The sequence below is a fragment of the Melanotaenia boesemani genome, chromosome 1 (genome assembly GCF_017639745.1).
Source record: "Melanotaenia boesemani isolate fMelBoe1 chromosome 1, fMelBoe1.pri, whole genome shotgun sequence".
Lineage (NCBI taxonomy): Eukaryota > Metazoa > Chordata > Actinopteri > Atheriniformes > Melanotaeniidae > Melanotaenia > Melanotaenia boesemani.
In genome coordinates, this window is record NC_055682.1 from 41,506,099 (window position 1) to 41,529,671 (window position 23,573).

Here is a 23,573-nt window from a genome sequence, read left to right on the forward strand (position 1 = left end):
GCCTGCCATTCCCAGACAGGATCTCAGCTGTTTCTTTGTTTGAGGCAGAGCACAAGACTCAATGGCTTGGATCTTACTGACCTGTGGCCTGATGACCCCATGCCCAATAACATGTCCCAAGTACTCCGTCTCAGCAGCAGCAACAATGCATTTGGATGAGTTCACTGTCAGCCCAGCAGCCAAAAGACAATCCAAAACTGACTGCAGATGTCCCAGGTGCTCCTCCCAGGTGTCACTGTAAATGACAGTGTCATCCAGGTAAGCGGCTGCAAATCCAGAGACGTCACACAGTACCTGGTCCATTAGTCTCTGGAAAGTTGCCAGGGCCCCATGCAGTCCAAACGGCATCACTGTGAACTGGAACAGGCCCCATGGTGTTCTGAATGCTGTCAGCTTCCTGGACCTCTCCGTCAATGGGACCTGCCAGTAACCCTTGCACAAATCAATTGTCGTCAAGTATTTTGCTCTTCCCAGCCGTTCAAGCAGTTCATCAATTCTTGGTGTTGGATAGGAATCGAATAGTGAGATGGAATTCAGGTACCTGAAATCAATACAGAACCTCAGGCTGCCATCCTTCTTTGGCACCAGGACCACCGGATTACACCATTCACTTTTTGAAGTCTCAACGATCCCCAGGGACAGCATCAGATCCAGCTCCTTTTTCAGAGATGCCAGCAACCGTTCAGGAACCCTGTAACTGAGACGTCTTACAGAGGCTCCTTCTTTAAGTACAATATCATGTTCCACAGCATCTGTTCTCCCAGGATTCTCCTGAAATACTGGAGAGTTACAAACTTCTCTGACCTGCTGCCGCTTATCCTCTGGCAGGTGGGTGAGATCACAGTCCAGAGCACCAGTAGATGGCAAATACTGCTCACCCACTTCCTCTTCCTCTTGCACTCCCAGTATGAGCAACACCTCAGCTTTTCCAGGTCGCTGCACCCACTCCTTCAGGAGATTTATATGTAGCACCTTGCTGGAGCATGGCTGCCCTGGGGTGGAAACCTGGTACGTAGTGGGTCCAAGCTTCTTCAAAATCTCAACGGGCCCTTGCCACTTAGCCAGAAGCTTATTGTCATCATTAGGGAGGAGTACTAGCACTTTTTGTCCACGACTGAAGGATCTCTGTCGGGCAGAACGGTCATACCAGGCCTTTTGCTGCTGCTGGACGTCTGCCATGTGTGACTGTGCAAGCTCAGTCATCCGCTGGAGTCGATCCCTCATCTGGACAACATAAGAAACAATGTTAACAGATTTTTCTTCCATCTTTCCACCCTCCCAAGTGTCTCTCAGTAAGGATAGAGGGCCCTGAACTTCATGTCCGTACAGGAAGTTAAATGGAGAAAAACCCGTTGAGGCTTGTGGCACTTCCCTGTAGGCAAAAAGAAGATATGGCAACCACTGATCCCAATCTGTACCAATGTCATTTACCACCTTTCGGAGCATCTGCTTCAAAGTTTGATTAAACCGTTCTGTGAGGCCATCAGTCTGGGGGTGGTATGGTGTTGTTCTCAGACTCCTGATCCCCAGCAACTGATACACCTGTTTCAGCAGATGAGACATGAAGTTAGTGCCCTGATCTGTCAATATTTCTTTTGGGAAACCCACACGTGAAAAAAACTGCACCAAACAGAAAGCAACCGATTTGGCCTTTATGGACTTCAGTGGGAACACCTCTGGGTACTTGGTAGCATAGTCAGTGATAACCAGCATATACCGATTTCCTGCTTTGCTTCTCTCAACAGGACCGACAATATCCATTCCAATGCGTTCAAATGGTGTAGCAATGATGGGTAATGGTTGAAGTGGAGCTCTGGAGGGAGTTTTAAGAGATGTTATTTGGCACTGAGGGCAGCTTTTACAATAATTTGCCACATCTTTGCCGAGACCAGGCCAGTAAAAATGTTGTTTTATTCGAGCTGTGGTTTTATTCTTGCCCAGATGGCCAGCCCAGGGAATAGAGTACCCCAAAGTGAGCACAATTTCCCTCACTCCTTGAGGAACCACTAGCTGCAGTACTGACCCCTGTTGGCTGTAGAGTATGCCATTTTTCAGAGAGTATTCATCTCTGCCATCCTGCTCCACTCCTGGATCCTTCGCCTTCTGAAAAAGAGCAGCTAAAGATGGATCAGATTTTTGTGACTCAGCTATATCTGCTGGAATTTGAAGTCCCAAGGGCAAGTCTGACTCACTGTTCCTTAAGGGTTTCCTGGCTGTATGTTGGAACTTCTCCTGCCTTCTCTATCTGCGGTTCTTATTTGGTTTCCCTGGTATTATTTCCAACTCCTCACTGAAGAAAGGAAGTGCCCTAAGAATCTCAGAAGAGTCATCAGATTTGCGTGCTTGTGCTCTGGTAACAGCAACATTGCATTTCTGTTTATGATCTGAGTCCAACAGGTCAAAAAGTATGGGAAGGTCCCGTCCCAACACAGCAGGATAAGGCAAGTTATCAACAACCCCAACATTCAAAAGGTAAGTGTGTCCATCCGCCTTTATATACATGTCTGGTGTTGCATACATCTTTTGGTCACCATGGACACAACAAATGGGAATGGTGTCATTAGTACGAATAATGTTGGGTTCTACAAAATCCCTGTGAACCAAAGTCCGAGAACTTCCAGAGTCAAGCAGTGCCTTTAAAGCAGTTCCATTAGCTTCTATTTGTGCCATTTTAACAGTCTCATTCCTGAGCTCCTTTTCACTATGCTGGCGAGGCATAAAACACATTTGGACCATTTTAGCTGAGCTTTTTGGGCATATAGGTTTTGTATGACCCTCAACACCACACAGATAACAGATGATCTTTTTAGAGGCTTTTAATGGCTTCCCACCTTTCTGATTCTCAACAGGAAACCTGTCCATAGGGGCTGCTGACCCCTGCTGGTCCCTCCTAGCAAACTTGGAACTCTCCTTTGACATTTTCTATGCACTATAACTCCACGGCTGACCTTTCTTCTGGGCTGCTACAAAGATGTCTGCCAACCTTGCAGCTTCCACTGCAGAACCTGGGTCCTGCTCCCGAATCCAGACCTGGAGCTCTGGGGACAGCATTCTTAAATATTGTTCCAACATGATTATTTCACTGATTTCCTGTGTGGTTTTACCTTTAGGTTGGATCCATTTACCATAAAGCTCCTTAAGTCTGGCATACAACTCCTTGGGGCTTTCATCAGAGTTAACCTCTGTAGAACGGAACCGCTGCCTGTAAGTCTCAGGGTTAATGTCAAACTTAGAAAGAATGGCAGCTTTTACTTTATTATAGTCAAGAGAGTCATTAATGGCCATATGCACATAAGCACCTCTTGCCCTTCCAGTTAGCAATGGTATTAAACGAAACACCCAGTCTGACTTTTGCCATCGATATGCTAATGCCATACGTTCAAATGTGATAAGAAAATGTTCAATATCATCATTATCAGTTAATTTCTCAAGTCTGGGCTCATGATGTGAAGACATCTGACCTGATGAAGGTAACATGAAATCAGCTTTGCCCAGGGGCTTAGCTGTAGATGGTAAACTCTCCGTTTCTGATAAATCTGGGTTACCTGGTACAGCATCCTGAAGTGAAGATGTTCGGGCCTGAACCTCCAACTGGAGAAGCTGGAACTGGTGTTGGAGTGTTTTAAATCTCTGCTCCTGGCGTTCAGTTACCTCCTTTTGCCTTGCTTCTCGGGCCTCCTGTTGAGCCATATTAGCCTGAAGGATTGAAACCAAGTCTGCCATAGTTGGCTCCTTACCATCTTCACCCTCAGTGCTCTCAATCACTCCAGAAGCTCCATTGTCCTCCTCCTCTTCACCTGCTTGTTTGTCCTGGGCAGCTGTTCCTCTTTTCTTATCACTTTTTCCTCCATGCTGCATGTTGTCTTCACTGACAGAGAAAAAAATCCTCTCCAAAAATAGGCCACAAAAGGGGAGAAAAAGAAAAAAAAACAAAAAACAAACTGTGTCCTCTACTGGATGATCCCACCACTGCCACCAATTGTCAGGGACCAAGCAGTAAAGCAGTGAGGACACAGAAGGTAATTTCAAAAACCTGGGTTTTTATTGACCCAAAGATACAAAAAGAATGAATAAACTAGCCAGCCATTAAAAGAGGTCAACTAAATTTAACAATACTCAAAAGTGTAACTTAAAGAAATCATACTTAACTGAGGGAAAACTGACCTAACACAATGACACAATGAGGGTAACTTATAGTGGTTTGGCCAAACCAAATAACACACACAGGGGAAAACAAAATGGAAGACAATAACTAGACAAAGACTCCAAACTAACTAAACTTGAAACCCCCCCATGATCCAGCAGCACATGGTAGAGCCTGACGAGCCGGCGCCCAGATTTAAAGCTCCTCAGCCCTTTGCCACGCCTTTCATGAATCAGGAAATGAAGCTTGCACCACCACGGTAACATTGTGGGGCTTAAGCCATCACACACCAATTGTTCACCATAAAACAAACTCCTCCACATTTAGATTTGCCTGATCCCTGCATCCTGTCCTTGCAGCAAGGATGTGCCCCGGTCCAGCACCAGATGAGTGAGCCATGTTTCGGTCAGGCAGAAAATCCTGCTGGTATCTTACCTGACCCCTGAGTTCACCTAACTTGTTTTACAGGGACTTGACGTTAGCAAGTAGGATGCTGGGCAGAGGTGGGCCTGGGATCTCAGCCTTTTCCGAACACCAACCTCAACATCCTCTGAGCTTTATCTTTCTCTGTTTTGTCTGTAATGGCAATGAAATTAAGTAATTTCATGATATTCTTTGGAAAACCAGGTGTGCATCCTTACTGGATCGGAGATCTGGACAGCATCATCATGAAGACTCCTGACTTGTACACCAGTCATTCTCATTGGAATGGTGGTTTCAACGGAAACAGGAAGTCTCTGTCCCAGCACCTGGAGTTTCTTCACACCGACAAACAGGTATTTCGTCAAATGTTAAAAAAAAGCTCTGGCAGGCAATTCGGTACTCATTAAGTATTGCTGTATCCAGGGATCAAGCTGGGTTTTGTGGATCTGGGCTGACTCCCAGCACATTAGATGGTGCTGCATCACCTTTACCTTTATTAACAATATTTAGACTGATTAAAACAATGGAGCTCCTTTGTGGTTCTTCTTCTATGGTGAAATACTGAATCTGGTGATCAAAGATGCTGAAGGCACACATGTTAACACCTGCAGCTTGGACTCTACACCCAGAAAAGTTAGATCAAAATGTGTGTCCATACACGCAGTCCCCTTTGACGACCACGACGACCAGCTATTACATACACACAGTCCTCTTTGATGACCAGCTATCACATACACGCAGTCCTCTTTGACGACCACGACGACCAGCTATTACATACATGCAGTGTCACGGAGCTGACAGGTTTGGACTCGAAATAAGGCTCAGAATCCCAGGGATGGGTTACAAACATTTATTTGTATACAAATGATAGAATGTGCAACCCTGGTCTTCTCTATGGATTGGCTTCTGTGGATATAGGAGATAGGAGTTAGAAGGCAGGGAGAGGCAGGTGACAGTGCGCTATTGTGCGGGCTGACCTACCAGCAGAGTGAGATCCAGCAGGTGAAGGAGGAATGTCTTGAGAACAGGGTCGAGGAAATCTGGGGAGGATTCCGCTGCTTGATGTGGGAGAAGCTGCTGAGCAAAAGAAAGGTTAGAAAATGGATAATAACCAACAGGTCGGCTGACCAGGCTGACAGCGTGGGGTCCAGAGAGTCCTCGTGGGGGCGAGGAGAGTTGAGTCCGTGATCCGATATCTAGGTCCAGTAATCAATTCCAGAGGTCCGAGAGCCAGGAGATCCAAACAATGACAAGCAGAGTACCAGACAGGGGGCAGGCAGGGGCAGAATCCAAATCCTGGCAACAGGGTCAACGACAGACAGGCAGACAGGCAGAGAAATCAAGGCTGGATACGTACAGCGATGAACCAAGACGATCTGGCAGCTAAGGGTTGAAACAGGCAGGTATATAAAGAGCTCAGCGCAGGTGGAGAGCATAAGCATAAGCAATCAAGCCAGCGTGCAGGGAGGATGCCTTCAGGGCAGCTGGGAAAAACGTGCTCGGTACCACGGAGCAAGACACGCAGTCCCCGTTGATGACCACGACGACCAGCTATCCCATACACGCAAGTCCTCTTTGATGACCACAACGACCAGCTATTACATACACACACTCACCTTTGATGTACTGCTTGTACTGTAAACGACCAGCTATCACATAGACGCAGTCCTCTTTGATGACCAGCTATTACATACACGCAGTCCTCTTTGATGTACTGCTTGTATTGTAAACGACCAGCTATCACATAGACGCAGTCCTCTTTGATGACCAGCTATTACATACACGCAGTCCTCTTTGATGTACTGCATGTACTGTAAACGACCAGCTATCACATAGACACAGTCCTCTTTGATGACCAGCTATTACATACACGCAGTCCTCTTTGATGACCAGCTATTACATACATGCAGTCCTCTTTGATGTACTGCTTGTACTGTAAACGACCAGCTATCACATAGACACAGTCCTCTTTGATGACCAGCTATTACATACACGCAGTCCTCTTTGATAACCACGACAACCAGCTACCACATACAGGCAGTCCTCTTTGATAACCATGACGACCAGGTGTCACATAAACACACTCCCCTTTGATGTACTGCATGTACTGTAAACGAGTAGCTATCACATAGACGCAGTCCTCTTTGATGTACTGCTTGTATTGTAAATGACCAGCTATCACATAGACGCAGTCCTCTTTGATGACCAGCTATTACATACACGCAGTCGTCTTTGATGTACTGCTTGTATTGTAAATGACCAGCTATCACATAGACGCAGTCCTCTTTGATGACCAGCTATTACATACACGCAGTCGTCTTTGATGTACTGCTTGTAATGTAAGCGACCAGCTATCACATAGAAGCAAGTCCTCATTGATACCCACGACGACCAGCTATTACATACACGCAGTTCTCTTTGCTAACCACGACGACCAGCTATTCCATACACGCAGTCCTCTTTGATGTACTGCTTGTACTGTAAATGACCAGCTATTACATACACGCAGTCCTCCTTTATGTACTGCATGTACTGTAAACGAGCAGCTATCACATAGACGCAGTCCTCTTTGATGACCAGCTATTACATACACGCAGTCCCCTTTGACGACCACGACGACCAGCTATTACATTCAGGCAGTGTCATGGAGCTGACAGGTTTGGACTCGAAATAAGGCTCAGAATCCCAGGGATGGGTTACAAACATTTATTTGTATACAAATGATAGAATGTGCAACCCTGGTCTTCTCTATGGATTGGCTTCTGTGGATATAGGAGATAGGAGTTAGAAGGCAGGGAGAGGCAGGTGACAGTGCGCTATTGTGCGGGCTGACCTACCAGCAGAGTGAGATCCAGCAGGTGAAGGAGGAATGTCTTGAGAACAGGGTCGAGGAAATCTGGGGAGGATTCCGCTGCTTGATGTGGGAGAAGCTGCTGAGCAAAAGAAAGGTTAGAAAATGGATAATAATGGACTTCCGGCTTAGCGACTGATGGAGTGAGACACGTTTTTTGGGGCTCCTGCAAAACACACTTTAACATTCTTCAGGGGGCCTAAACTGACGCTGTGTGGACACACTTTGTTTTACAAGTTCATTTTGTTCTTTTTTTCTGCTTGAAATGCCTGCAAAACCCAAATCTGCGAACGGCTCTGCAGCTCCACCCTCACGGCCTACTACCCGTGCTACATCCCCGCCTCGCAGTGATTCCTCTTCACCTGCCGCGGGTGGAGCCGCGGCCGTACCAACTATTTCCTCCGGTGACTTCAAGACTGAGTTGCTCGCTGCTCTACGGGAAGAAATGGGAGGTCTTTTCAAAGCAGAACTCCACTTGGCCATGACGGAAAATTTATCGTCCATCAAGTCGGAGCTGCACACTGTGAAAGCCGAATTGAGCGCTAATATAGCGGCAATCAAAACTGAGGTGAGCGAGCTGAGAGGCACCGTGTCTGACATGGAGGGCTCGCTGTCAACCTGCACCGATGATATTGTCTCACTCCAAAGCAAAGTGGACAAATTGTCTACTCAACTTATAACACTCGAGAGCAAATGTGAAGATTGGAGGCGCGTTCTCGCCCCAACAATATCAGGATTTTAGGCGTAGATGAGGATTATAACGAGCCGATTAACGCAGCCACGGTCTCCGTGTTGTTGAAAGAGGCCTTAGGTTTGGATAAGGAACCTATGGTGGACCGGGCTCATCGCTCTCTACAGCCCAAACCAAGACCCGACGAGCGCCCTCGTCCCATAATCGCCCGCCTGCACTATTATGCGGACTGCGTGGACATCTTACGACGCGCCAGAGCCCTACAACGCATCAAGATTAAGGGTATGACTATCTCTGTTTTTCCGGATCTCACACCGCGGACGGCTCGGGCTCGGGCCGCCTTTAACACAGTACGACGCCAGCTCAAAGAGATCCCGGACATTAACTTTGGTCTTGTGTACCCAGCTCGCCTCAGGATTACAAGCAATGGTGTCACAAAGGAGTTTACATCACCTGAGGACGCTGCTAAATTTGTTGAGGCTTTAAATAAGTAACGTGGTCACTCGGTTATGCTATAAAGGTATGTGTCTTTCTTAAACTTACTCTATTTTGCTACTCTAAGTCGCTGCTATAGAACCGGTTAATTTGGTGGTACTCTGTTGGTATACATTTTGTATATTACATTCTTTTTTCTTTAAACCGAGTTTGCAGCTCTTCTTTTGGAGGATTTTATGTTTTGTTTATATTCTACTATGGCACCACGATTGGATATTAATACTTCTGCAATGTTTTCAAACAATTTTGGTGTACATAACATCATTCTCTTTTTGTTATTAAGTTGATTATTATGGCTACTTGTTTTGTTTTTTGTTTTGTTTTTTAGTTCACACAGCATCACTTATTGATGTAAACATTTTAAAATTTATATCTTGTGCTCCCTGTTCATTTATTTATTTATTTATTTATTTATTTTTTTTCTTCTATTTTTATATTTGATAATGTTGTGCAGGAGGTCACATTGAGTTTGAGTTGAAAGTTAGATGGTTGTTATTAGGTCCAAAGCCCTGAGTTTACCTTTTTGGTTTTTGACTCCTTGTGGAGTTAGCATTGGGTACCCTGTCAGATGGGGATGGGGTAGTGGTAAGTGCTATGGGGGGTGGTTATGGGAACGGGTTCATGTTATTTCTGTTAAGTGTTTATGTGTGTGGGGTTTTTTTTTTTTTCTCTCTTCCCTCCCCTCCTCTCTCTCTCCCTCGTCGGGGTGGGGCAAATGGTCAATTCGTTGCAGTTTATGGATCCACACCTTTTTCATATTTAAATAAAAATGGCTAATATTGTTGGTTCACCTGTGAGATTCGTTAGCTGGAATATCAAAGGCTTGGGGAATGCTGTTAAGAGGTCCCGGGTTTTTTCCTACTTGAAATGCCTCAAACCTGACATTGTCTTTCTCCAAGAGACTCATATGAGGACCAAGGACCAGGTTAGATTGAAATGCCCCTGGGTTTCTGAAGTCTTTCATTCTAGCTTTAATTCTAAAGCCAGAGGGGTGGCTATCTTGATCAGTAAATCCATTTCATTTACGGTGTCTAAGGTTTCTTCTGACAATGATGGTAGATATCTGATAGTCTTGGGTACCTTATTTCAAGTCCCTGTATTACTAGTCAATGTCTACGCACCAAATTTTGATAACCCTCACTTTATGAACAAACTGTTTGAAAATCTTCCTTCGTTAGATACCCATTTTTTGATTCTCGGTGGGGACATGAATTGTGTGATTGATCCCAAACTTGACCGATCTAAACCAGGCTCCACTCAGTCATTAATGTCTAAAGCCCTTACTAATTTTTTATCTAGTAATGGTTATGTTGACCCTTGGAGATTCTCTAATCCAACCAACAGGCAATACTCCTTTTATTCTCATGTGCACCAGACATTCTCTCGCATCGACTATTTTTTTGTAGATACCAAATTAACTTCCAAGGTGAGTGATGTCTCATATCACCCAATTGTGGTTTCAGACCATGCGCCCGTGTCCCTGGAAATGCGGTTTTCGCTGGGACCTCGCTATCCTTCTCAGTGGAGGTTCAACGCATCTCTGCTCTCAGATGTTAATTTTCATCAATTTATTACAACCTCAATTGATGATTTCATTGCTCTGAACCAGTCTGACACTAACCCAATCTCAAACTCCTTGTTGTGGGAATCTTTAAAGGCTTATCTGCGAGGTCAGATCATCTCTTACTCTGCTCATTTAAGAAAGCTTCGGTTGTCTAAAATTCAGAAGCTTTCAGTCGATCTCGGAGCTATTGATCAACAGCTTGCTGTGGCCCCCTCTGATGATCTTATAAAGCGCAGAGTGCTCTTACAGACTGAGTTTGATCTTATCACGACTGTTGATGCTGAGCGTCTGTTGTTGCAGTCTCGATCTAGGTACTATGAGCATGGCGACAAGGCAGGGAGGCTGCTAGCTCATCAGTTGCGTCGTCAAGCATCCTCACGCTTAATTTCTCGTGTCAAGGACGACTTAGGTGTCCTGCAGGATCAACCAGTTTCTATTAACTCTGTTTTTTCATCATTTTATTCTTTGCTATATGGATCTGAACTCCCATCTGATGTGACTGATATGCATAACTTTTTGGATCAACTGGAATTTCCGGCTGCACATCTTGATCTGATAGGCGAACTGGATCTACCATTGACCATTCAAGAACTCACTCTCGCCCTTCAGAATATGCATAGCAATAAGGCCCCTGGCCCGGACGGCTTTACAGTAGAATTTTATAAAGCATTTCAGGCCAAACTTATTCCAATACTGTACTCTGTCTATGTCGAATCATTGGGTAGTGGCTCTCTTCCTCCCACTTTGAGGCAGGCCTCTATTAGTGTCCTTTTAAAGAAGGACAAAGACCCTGAACTTTGTACCTCGTATAGGCCTCTCTCTTTAATGAATGTTGATACTAAAATCCTTGCGAAAGCTCTAGCTCGCCGCCTGGAGAAGATTCTTCCATTCATTATCTCTGAAGAACAAACCGGGTTTATAAAGGAACGTCAGCTCTTCTATAACATACGCACTCTTTTAAATATCATCTATTCTAAGAGTAATATTGCTACACCAGAAGTTGTAATATCGGTTGACGCAGAGAAGGCGTTTGACAGACTTGAATGGGGTTATTTGTTTGCTGCTCTCGGAAAGTTTGGATTTGGAAATGGATTCATATCTTGGATACGCCTTCTCTACACATCGCCATGTGCCAGTATCATCACTAACGGTGTTAACTCAAATTATTTTCTTTTGAATAGAGGATGTAGGCAGGGTTGTCCCCTGTCTCCGCTTTTATTTGCACTTGCGATTGAGCCCTTGTCACTCTACTTAAGAACTTCTGATACTTTTAGAGGTATCAGCCGCTTGCATAATGAGTTTAAGCTATCTTTATATGCTGATGATCTGTTATTGTACGTGTCAGATCCTGCTCATGCCGTTCCATCAATTCTTTCATTCTTTCATAGGTTTGGCTCATTTTCCGGTTATAAGGTTAACATTGCTAAGAGTGAATGCTTTCCCGTCAATGCACAAGCGCAGAATATCTCACAATCTGATATCCCTTTTAAACTAAGTTCCGCCGGGTTTAAGTATTTGGGGGTTACTGTTACCAGGACCTGGAAATCTCTTCATTCTGCTAACTTTTCTCCTTTATTGACTGAAGTCAAGGCGGACTTTCAGAGGTGGGATTCCCTTCCCCTCTCCCTGACTGGGAGGATCATTGTAGTTAAGATGACTGTCTTGCCAAAGTTTTTGTTTCTTTTTCAGTGCCTACCTCTTTTTATACCTAAGACTTTCTTTAAATCTATTAATCAAACTCTCTCAAACTTTTTATGGAAAGACAAAATACCACGGGTTCGCAGGGCAATATTGGAAAGGTGTAAGTTCGATGGGGGCCTCTTCTTACCAAACTTTCAATTTTATTACTGGGCGGCTAACATAGGCAAAATTGTGTACTGGTCAAAGTTGACAATGGTTCCCTGGTGTCAGTTGGAAGCGCAATCATGTCCCTTTTCCTCTCTTTCTGCAGTTTTAACTGGCCCTATCCGTACCAACCCCTCTGGCTTTACTAACAACCCAGTGGTTAGCTCTACTCTTAAAATATGGTCCCAGTTTAGGAGAGAGTTTAAATTAATTTCAGCCTCACCTCTAGCCCCACTGCTGAGAAACCATCTGTTCAAACCAACGTTCACCGACACCGCTTTTACTCAATGGTACAATAATGGAATTAAATGTTTCGGGGATCTTTATAAGGATGGGGTCTTCCGCTCCTTTGCAGATCTTGCAAAAGAATATAATCTTCCACCCTCTCATCTCTTTAGATATTTTCAGGCGAGGAACTGTGCTAAATCATTGCTTCCTAACTTCCCCCATCTTCCTCCTAAAAGGATGTGGGAAGATTTTCTCGACTTAGACTCAACTCAGACGTCACTTGTTTCAAAAATTTATAACAACATTCTGTCTTATGATGTCCCTTATGCCATAAGGACAAAAGAGGCCTGGGAACATGAATTAGGTCTGACTCTTGAAGATAACTGGTGGGATTCTGCATTGACTACGATACATAAGACTTCTATTTGTGCCCGACTGACACTTATTCAGTTCAAAGTTTTGTTTAGGTGTCATTATTCAAAAGCTAGATTGGCAAAGATATTTCCAGGCTCTATTGATATTTGTGATAGATGTAATGGCTCACCTTGTCACCTCACGCACATGTTCTTTTCGTGTCCAACTCTTGGAAATTTTTGGCAGGTTTATTTTGACACAATGTCTAAGGTGTTTTCGAAATGTATTAATGTCTCTCCACATGTGGCAATATTTGGTCTTCCTGCTGACTATACGTGCTTTTCTACAATACAATTGGAGGTTCTGGCATTCACTTCCCTGATAGCTAGATGCCATCTTCTTCTCCATTGGAAATCTACCCGGGTTCCCTCGACTACACAGTGGATCCATGAAGTTATGTCCTTTCTAAAAATTGAAAAAATTCGATATTTCAGACTGAAGTCTCTGAATAAATTTAATAGGAAATGGCAACCATTTTTAGATTTTTTTTAATCAATTTGAGACTTGCCCAGCCCCCCCACCCCTCCCCCCGTCTCCTAGCCCACATCCTCTTCTCTACGTAGTTTCTGTGGTATATCCTTATTTTCTTTTATTTGATTTGTTTTTGTGTGTTTTTCTGTCTTATTTCGTTTAGTTGATTGGGTGTTTCTTTTCTTGTGTTGTATGGTGTCATGTCTGTAAAATCAGGAAAATCATAATGAAAGCATGTATCAGGTTTACATTCGAACCGCTGTATTTTCATGTTCTTATTTGTTTTCTAGTAAACATATTAAACAGAAAATGGATAATAACCAACAGGTCGGACTGCTGACCAGGCTGACAGCGTGGGGTCCAAAGAGTCCTCGTGGGGGCGAGGAGAGTTGAGTCCGTGATCCGATATCTAGGTCCAGTAATCAATTCCAGAGGTCCGAGAGCCAGGAGATCCAAACAATGACAAGCAGAGTACCAGACAGGGGGCAGGCAGGGGCAGAATCCAAATCCTGGCAACAGGGTCAACGACAGACAGGCAGACAGGCAGAGAAATCAAGGCTGGATACGTACAACGATGAACCAAGACGATCTGGCAGCTAAGGGTTGAAACAGGCAGGTATATAAAGAGCTCAGCACAGGTGGAGAGCATAAGCATAAGCAATCAAGCCAGCGTGCAGGGAGGATGCCTTCAGGGCAGCTGGGAAAAACGTGCTCGGTACCACAGAGCAAGACACGCAGTCCCCGTTGATGACCACGACGACCAGCTATCCCATACACGCAAGTCCTCTTTGATGACCACGACGACCAGCTATCCCATACACGCAGTCCTCTTTGATGACCACGACGACCAGCTATTACATACACGCAGTCCTCTTTGATGTACTGCTTGTACTGTAAACGACCAGCTATCACATAGACGCAGTCCTCTTTGATGACCAGCTATTACATACACGCAGTCCTCTTTGATGTACTGCTTGTACTGGAAACGACCAGCTATCACATAGACGCAGTCCTCTTTGATGACCAGCTATTACATACACGCAGTCCTCTTTGATAACCACGACGACCAGCTATTACATTCAGGCAGTCCTCTTTGATAACCACGACGACCAGGTGTAGCATAAACACACTCCTCTTTGATGTACTGCTTGTACTGTAAATGACCAGCTATTACATACACGCAGTCCTCTTTGATGACCACGACGACCAGCTATTACATTCAGGCAGTCCTCTTTGATAACCACGACGACCAGGTGTAGCATAAACACACTCCCCTTTGATGTACTGCTTGTACTGTAAACGACCAGCTATTACATACACGCAGTCCTCTTTGATGTACTGCTTGTATTGTAAACGACCAGCTATCACATAGACGCAGTCCTCTTTGATGACCAGCTATTACATACACGCAGTCCTCTTTGATAACCACGACGACCAGCTATCACATAGACACAGTCCTCTTTGATGACCAGCTATTACATACAGACAGTCCTCTTTGATAACCACGACGACCAGGTGTCACATAAACACACGCCCCTTTGATTTATTGCTTGTACTGTAAACTACCAGCTATTACATACACGCAGTCCTCTTTGATGTACTGCTTGTACTGTAAATGACCAGCTATCACATAGACGCAGTCCTCTTTGATGACCAGCTATTACATACACGCAGTCCTCTTTGATAACCACGACAACCAGCTACCACATACAGACAGTCCTCTTTGATAACCACGACGACCAGGTGTCACATAAACACACTCCCCTTTGATGTACTGCTTGTACTGTAAATGACCAGCTATTACATACACGCAGTCCTCTTTGATGACCAGCTATTACATACACGCAGTCCTCTTTGATAACCACGACGACCAGCTATTACATACACGCAGTCCTCTTTGATAACCACGACGACCAGCTACCACATACAGACAGTCCTCTTTGATAACCACGACGACCAGGTGTCACATAAACACACTCCCCTTTGATGTACTGCTTGTACTGTAAATGACCAGCTATTACATACACGCAGTCCTCTTTGATGACCACGACGACCAGCTATTACATTCAGGCAGTCCTCTTTGATAACCACGACGACCAGCTACCACATACAGACAGTCCTCTTTGATAACCACGACGACCAGGTGTCACATAAACACACTCCCCTTTGATGTACTGCTTGTACTGTAAACGACCAGCTATTACATTGAGGCAGTCCTCTTTGATGACCAGCTATTACATACACGCAGTCCTCTTTGATGTACTGCTTGTATTGTAAATGACCAGCTATCACATACACGCAGTCCTCTTTGATAACCACGACGACCAGCTATTACATACACGCAGTCCTCTTTTGATGTACTGCTTGTACTGTAAATGACCAGCTATTACATACAGACAGTCCTCTTTGATAACCACTACGACCAGGTGTCACATAAACACACTCCCCTTTGATGTACTGCTTGTACTGTAAACGACCAGCTATTACATTGAGGCAGTACTCTTTCATGACCAGCTATTACATACACGCAGTCCTCTTTGATGTACTGCATGTAATGTAAACGAACAGCTATCACATACACGCAGTCCTCTTTGATAAACACGACGACAGGCAGGTATATAAAGAGCTCAGCACAGGTGGAGACCATAAGCATAAGCAATCAAGCCAGCATGCAGGGAGGATGCCTTCAGGGCAGCTGGGAAAAACGTGCTCGGTACCACGGAGCAAGACACGCAGTCCCCGTTGATGACCACGACGACCAGCTATTACATACACGCAGTCCTCTTTGATAACCACAACGACCAGCTATTACATTGAGGCAGTACTCTTTGATGACCAGCTATTACATACAGACAGTACTCTTTGATGACCACGACGACCAGCTATTACATATACGCAGTCCTCTTTGATAACCACGACGACCAGGTGTCACATACACACACTCCCCTTTGATGTACTGCTTGTATTGTAAATGACCAGCTATCACATAGATGCAGTCCTCTTTCATGACCAGCTATTACATACACGCAGTCCTCTTAGATGTACTGCTTGTATTGTAAATGACCAGCTATCACATAGACGCAGTCCTCTTTGATGACCAGCTATTACATACACGCAGTCCTCTTTGATGACCACGACGACCAGCTATTACATTCAGGCAGTCCTCTTTGATAACCACGACGACCAGGTGTCGCATAAACACACTCCCCTTTGATGTACTGCTTGTACTGTAAACGACCAGCTATTACATACACGCAGTCCTCTTTGATGTACTGCTTGTATTGTAAACGACCAGCTATCACATAGACGCAGTCCTCTTTGATGACCAGCTATTACATACAGACAGTCCTCTTTGATAACCACGACGACCAGGTGTCACATAAACACACGCCCCTTTGATGTATTGCTTGTACTGTAAACTACCAGCTATTACATTGAGGCAGTACTCTTTGATGACCAGCTATTACATACACGCAGTCCTCTTTGATGTACTGCTTGTACTGTAAATGACCAGCTATCACATAGACGCAGTCCTCTTTGATGACCAGCTATTACATACAGACAGTCCTCTTTGATAACCACGACGACCAGGTGTCACATAAACACACGCCCCTTTGATGTATTGCTTGTACTGTAAACTACCAGCTATTACATACACGCAGTCCTCTTTGATGTACTGCTTGTACTGTAAATGACCAGCTATCACATAGACGCAGTCCTCTTTGATAACCACGACAACCAGCTACCACATACAGACAGTCCTCTTTGATAACCACGACGACCAGCTATTACATACACGCAGTCCTCTTTGATGACCAGCTATTACATACACGCAGTCCTCTTTGATAACCACGACAACCAGCTACCACATACAGACAGTCCTCTTTGATAACCACGACGACCAGCTATTACATACACGCAGTCCTCTTTGATGACCAGCTATTACATACACGCAGTCCTCTTTGATAACCACGACGACCAGCTATTACATACACGCAGTCCTCTTTGATAACCACGACGACCAGCTACCACATACAGACAGTCCTCTTTGATAACCACGACGACCAGGTGTCACATAAACACACTCCCCTTTGATGTACTGCTTGTACTGTAAATGACCAGCTATTACATACACGCAGTCCTCTTTGATGACCACGACGACCAGCTATTACATTCAGGCAGTCCTCTTTGATAACCACGACGACCAGCTACCACATACAGACAGTCCTCTTTGATAACCACGACGACCAGGTGTCACATAAACACACTCCCCTTTGATGTACTGCTTGTACTGTAAACGACCAGCTATTACATTGAGGCAGTCCTCTTTGATGACCAGCTATTACATACACGCAGTCCTCTTTGATGTACTGCTTGTATTGTAAATGACCAGCTATCACATACACGCAGTCCTCTTTGATAACCACGACGACCAGCTATTACATACACGCAGTCCTCTTTTGATGTACTGCTTGTACTGTAAATGACCAGCTATTACATACAGACAGTCCTCTTTGATAACCACTACGACCAGGTGTCACATAAACACACTCCCCTTTGATGTACTGCTTGTACTGTAAACGACCAGCTATTACATTGAGGCAGTACTCTTTCATGACCAGCTATTACATACACGCAGTCCTCTTTGATGTACTGCATGTAATGTAAACGAACAGCTATCACATACACGCAGTCCTCTTTGATAAACACGACGACAGGCAGGTATATAAAGAGCTCAGCACAGGTGGAGACCATAAGCATAAGCAATCAAGCCAGCATGCAGGGAGGATGCCTTCAGGGCAGCTGGGAAAAAACGTGCTCGGTACCACGGAGCAAGACACGCAGTCCCCGTTGATGACCACGACGACCAGCTATTACATACACGCAGTCCTCTTTGATAACCACAACGACCAGCTATTACATTGAGGCAGTACTCTTTGATGACCAGCTATTACATACAGACAGTACTCTTTGATGACCACGACGACCAGCTATTACATATACGCAGTCCTCTTTGATAACCACGACGACCAGGTGTCACATACACACACTCCCCTTTGATGTACTGCTTGTATTGTAAATGACCAGCTATCACATAGATGCAGTCCTCTTTCATGACCAGCTATTACATACACGCAGTCCTCTTAGATGTACTGCTTGTATTGTAAATGACCAGCTATCACATAGATGCAGTCCTCTTTCATGACCAGCTATCACATAGACGCAGTCCTCTTTGATGACCAGCTATTACATACACGCAGTCCTCTTTGATGACCACGACGACCAGCTATTACATTCAGGCAGTCCTCTTTGATAACCACGACGACCAGGTGTCGCATAAACACACTCCCCTTTGATGTACTGCTTGTACTGTAAACGACCAGCTATTACATACACGCAGTCCTCTTTGATGTACTGCTTGTATTGTAAACGACCAGCTATCACATAGACGCAGTCCTCTTTGATGAGCAGCTATTACATACACGCAGTCCTCTTTGATGTACTGCATGTATTGTAAACGACCAGCTATTACATAGATGCAGTCCTCTTTGATGACCAGCTATTACATACACGCAGTCCTCTTTGATGTACTGCTTGTATTGTAAACGACCAGCTATCACATAGACGCAGTCCTCTTTGATGACCAGCTATTACATACACGCAGTCCTCTTTGATAACCACGACGACCAGCTATCACATAGACGCAGTCCTCTTTGATGACCAGCTATTACATACAGACAGTCCTCTTTGATAACCACGACGACCAGGTGTCACATAAACACACGCCCCTTTGATGTATTGCTTGTACTGTAAACTACCAGCTATTACATTGAGGCAGTACTCTTTGATGACCAGCTATTACATACACGCAGTCCTCTTTGATGTACTGCTTGTACTGTAAATGACCAGCTATCACATAGACGCAGTCCTCTTTGATGACCAGCTATTACATACACGCAGTCCTCTTTGATAACCACGACAACCAGCTACCACATACAGACAGTCCTCTTTGATAACCACGACGACCAGCTATTACATACACGCAGTCCTCTTTGATGACCAGCTATTACATACACGCAGTCCTCTTTGATAACCACGACGACCAGCTATTACATACACGCAGTCCTCTTTGATAACCACGACGACCAGGTGTCACATAAACACACTCCCCTTTGATGTACTGCTTGTACTGTAAATGACCAGCTATTACATACACGCAGTCCTCTTTGATGACCACGACGACCAGCTATTACATTCAGGCAGTCCTCTTTGATAACCACGACGACCAGCTACCACATACAGACAGTCCTCTTTGATAACCACGACGACCAGGTGTCACATAAACACACTCCCCTTTGATGTACTGCTTGTACTGTAAACGACCAGCTATTACATTGAGGCAGTCCTCTTTGATGACCAGCTATTACATACACGCAGTCCTCTTTGATGTACTGCTTGTATTGTAAATGACCAGCTATCACATACACGCAGTCCTCTTTGATAAACACGACGACCAGCTATTACATTCAGGCAGTCCTCTTTGATAACCACGACGACCAGCTATTACATACACGCAGTCCTCTTTGATGTACTGCTTGTACTGTAAATGACCAGCTATTACATACAGACAGTCCTCTTTGATAACCACGACGACCAGGTGTCACATAAACACACTCCCCTTTGATGTACTGCTTGTACTGTAAACGACCAGCTATTACATTGAGGCAGTACTCTTTCATGACCAGCTATTACATACACGCAGTCCTCTTTGATGTACTGCATGTAATGTAAACGAACAGCTATCACATACACGCAGTCCTCTTTGATAAACACGACGACAGGCAGGTATATAAAGAGCTCAGCACAGGTGGAGAGCATAAGCATAAGCAATCAAGCCAGCGTGCAGGGAGGATGCCTTCAGGGCAGCTGGGAAAAACGTGCTCGGTACCACGGAGCAAGACACGCAGTCCCCGTTGATGACCACGACGACCAGCTATCCCATACACGCAAGTCCTCTTTCATGACCACGACGACCAGCTATTACATACACGCAGTCCTCTTTGATGTACTCCTTGTACTGTAAATGACCAGCTATCACATAGACGCAGTCCTCTTTGATAACCACGACGACCAGCTATTACATTCAGGTAGTCCTCTTTGATAACCACGACGACCAGGTGTCACATACACACACTCCTCTTTGATGTACTGCTTGTATTGTAAATGACCAGCTATCACATAGATGCAGTCCTCTTTCATGACCAGCTATTACATACACGCAGTCCTCTTTGATGTACTGCATGTACTGTAAACGACCAGCTATCACATAGATGCAGTCCTCTTTCATGACCAGCTATCACATAGACGCAGTCCTCTTTGATGACCAGCTATTACATACACGCAGTCCTCTTTCATGTACTGCTTGTATTGTAAATGACCAGCTATCACATAGATGCAGTCCTCTTTCATGACCAGCTATTACATACACGCAGTCCTCTTTGATGTACTGCTTGTGCTGTAAATGACCAGCTATCACATAGACGCAGTCCTCTTTGATGACCACGACGACCAGCTATTACATTCAGGCAGTCCTCTTTGATAACCACGACGACCAGCTACCACATACAAACAGTCCTCTTTGATAACCACGACGACCAGGTGTCACATAAACACACTCCCCTTTGATGTAGTGCTTGTACTGTAAACGACCAGCTATTACATTGAGGCAGTACTCTTTGATGACCAGCTATTACATATACGCAGTCCTCTTTGATGTACTGCTTGTATTGTAAATGACCAGCTATCACATAGACGCAGTCCTCTTTGATAACCACGACGACCAGCTATCACATAGACGCAGTCCTCTTTGATAACCAGCTATTACATACACGCAGTCCTCTTTGATGACCAGCTATTACATACACGCAGTCCTCTTTGATAAACACGACGACCAGCTATGACATTCAGGCAGTCCTCTTTGATAAGCACGATGACCAGCTATTACATTCAGGTAGTCCTCTTTGATAACCACGATGACCAGCTATCACATAGATGCAGTCCTCTTTGATGACCAGCTATTACATACACGCAGTCCTCTTTGATGACCACGACGACCAGCTATTACATACACGCAGTCCTCTTTGATAAACACGACGACCAGCTATGACATTCAGGCAGTCCTCTTTGATAACCACGACGACCAGCTATTACATACAGACAGTCCTCTTTGATAACCACGATGACCAGCTATCACATAGATGCAGTCCTCTTTGATAACCACGACGACCAGCTATTACATACAGACAGTCCTCTTTGATAACCACGACGACCAGCTATTACATACACGCAGTCCTCTTTGATAACCACGACGACCAGCTATTACATACAGACAGTCCTCTTTGATAACCACGACGACCAGCTATTACATACAGACAGTCCTCTTTGATAACCACGACGACCAGGTGTCACATAAACACACTCCCCTTTGATGTACTGCTTGTACTGTAAATGACCAGCTATCACATAGACGCAGTCCTCTTTGATGACCAGCTATTACATACACGCAGTCCTCTTTGATGACCAGCTATTACATATACGCAGTCCTCTTTGATGACCACGACGACCAGCTATTACATACACGCAGTCCTCTTTGATGTACTGCTTGTACTGTAAATGACCAGCTATCACATAGACGCAGTCCTCTTTGATGACCAGCTATTACATACACGCAGTCCTCTTTGATAACCACAACGACCAGCTATTACATACACGCAGTCCTCTTTGATGTACTGCTTGTATTGTAAATGACCAGCTATCACATAGACGCAGTCCTCTTTGATGACCAGCTATTACATACACGCAGTCCTCTTTGATAACCACGACTACCAGCTATTACATACACGTAGTACTCTTTGATGTACTGCATGTAGTGGAAACGACCAGCTATCACATAGACGCAGTCCTCTTTGATGACCAGCTATTACATACACGCAGTCCTCTTTGATAACCACGACGACCAGCTATTACATACACGCAGTCCTCTTTGATAACCACGACTACCAGCTATTACATACACGCAGTCCTCTTTGATGTACTGCTTGTACTGTAAATGACCAGCTATCACATAGACGCAGTCCTCTTTGATGACCAGCTATTACATACACGCAGTCCTCTTTGATAACCACGACAACCAGCTACCACATACAGACAGTCCTCTTTGATAACCACGACGACCAGGTGTCACATAAACACACTCCCCGTTGATGTAGTGCTTGTATTGTAAACGACCAGCTATTACATTGAGGCAGTCCTCTTTGATGACCAGCTATTACATACACGCAGTCCTCTTTGATGTACTGCTTGTATTGTAAATGACCAGCTATCACATACACGCAGTCCTCTTTGATAAACACAACGACCAGCTATTACATTCAGGCAGTCCTCTTTGATAACCACGACGACCAGCTATTACATACACGCAGTCCTCTTTGATGTCCTGCTTGTACTGTAAATGACCAGCTATTACATACAGACAGTCCTCTTTGATAACCACGACGACCAGGTGTCACATAAACACACTCCCCTTTGATGTACTGCTTGTACTGTAAACGACCAGCTATTACATTGAGGCAGTACTCTTTCATGACCAGCTATTACATACACGCAGTCCTCTTTGATGTACTGCATGTAATGTAAACGAACAGCTATCACATACACGCAGTCCTCTTTGATAAACATGACGACAGGCAGGTATATAAAGAGCTCAGCACAGGTGGAGAGCATAAGCATAAGCAATCAAGCCAGCGTGCAGGGAGGATGCCTTCAGGGCAGCTGGGAAAAACGTGCTCGGTACCACGGAGCAAGACACGCAGTCCCCGTTGATGACCACGACGACCAGCTATCCCATACACGCAGTCCTCTTTGATAACCACGACGACCAGCTATTACATACACGCAGTCCTCTTTGATGTACTGCTTGTACTGTAAATGACCAGCTATCACATAGACGCAGTCCTCTTTGATGACCAGCTGTTACATACACGCAGTCCTCTTTGATGTACTGCTTGTACTGTAAATGACCAGCTATCACATAGACGCAGTCCTCTTTGATGACCAGCTATTACATACACGCAGTCCTCTTTGATGTACTGCTTGTACTGTAAATGACCAGCTATCACATAGACGCAGTCCTCTTTGATTACCAGCTATTACATACACGCAGTCCTCTTTGATAACCACGACAACCAGCTATTACATACACACACTCCCCTTTGATGTACTGCTTGTACTGTAAACGACCAGCTATCACATAGACGCAGTCCTCTTTGATAACCAGCTATTACATACACGCAGTCCTCTTTGATGACCAGCTATTACATACACGCAGTCCTCTTTGATGACCACGACGACCAGCTATTACATACAGACAGTCCTCTTTGATAACCAC

The 23,573-nt window shown here is 44.8% G+C and overlaps 2 protein-coding genes across 2 annotated transcripts in view; one reads left to right on the forward strand and one right to left on the reverse strand.

Annotated features, from left to right (window-relative positions):
• il16 (interleukin 16) overlaps window positions 1-23,573 on the forward strand; it is a 211,826-nt gene that overhangs the window by 54,019 nt on the left and 134,234 nt on the right. The window contains exon 8 of the mRNA XM_041985129.1: window positions 4,772-4,920. Coding sequence (XP_041841063.1) covers window positions 4,772-4,920 — 149 coding nt within the window. The remainder of the gene's footprint in view (window positions 1-4,771; window positions 4,921-23,573) is intronic.
• On the reverse strand, window positions 2,923-3,858 carry LOC121640703. Its single transcript, XM_041986585.1, has 2 exons — window positions 3,105-3,858; window positions 2,923-3,038 (listed from the first exon to the last, which is right to left on the reverse strand). Exons 1-2 carry the CDS (start codon window positions 3,856-3,858, stop codon window positions 2,923-2,925), a joined length of 870 nt encoding a protein of 289 aa, XP_041842519.1.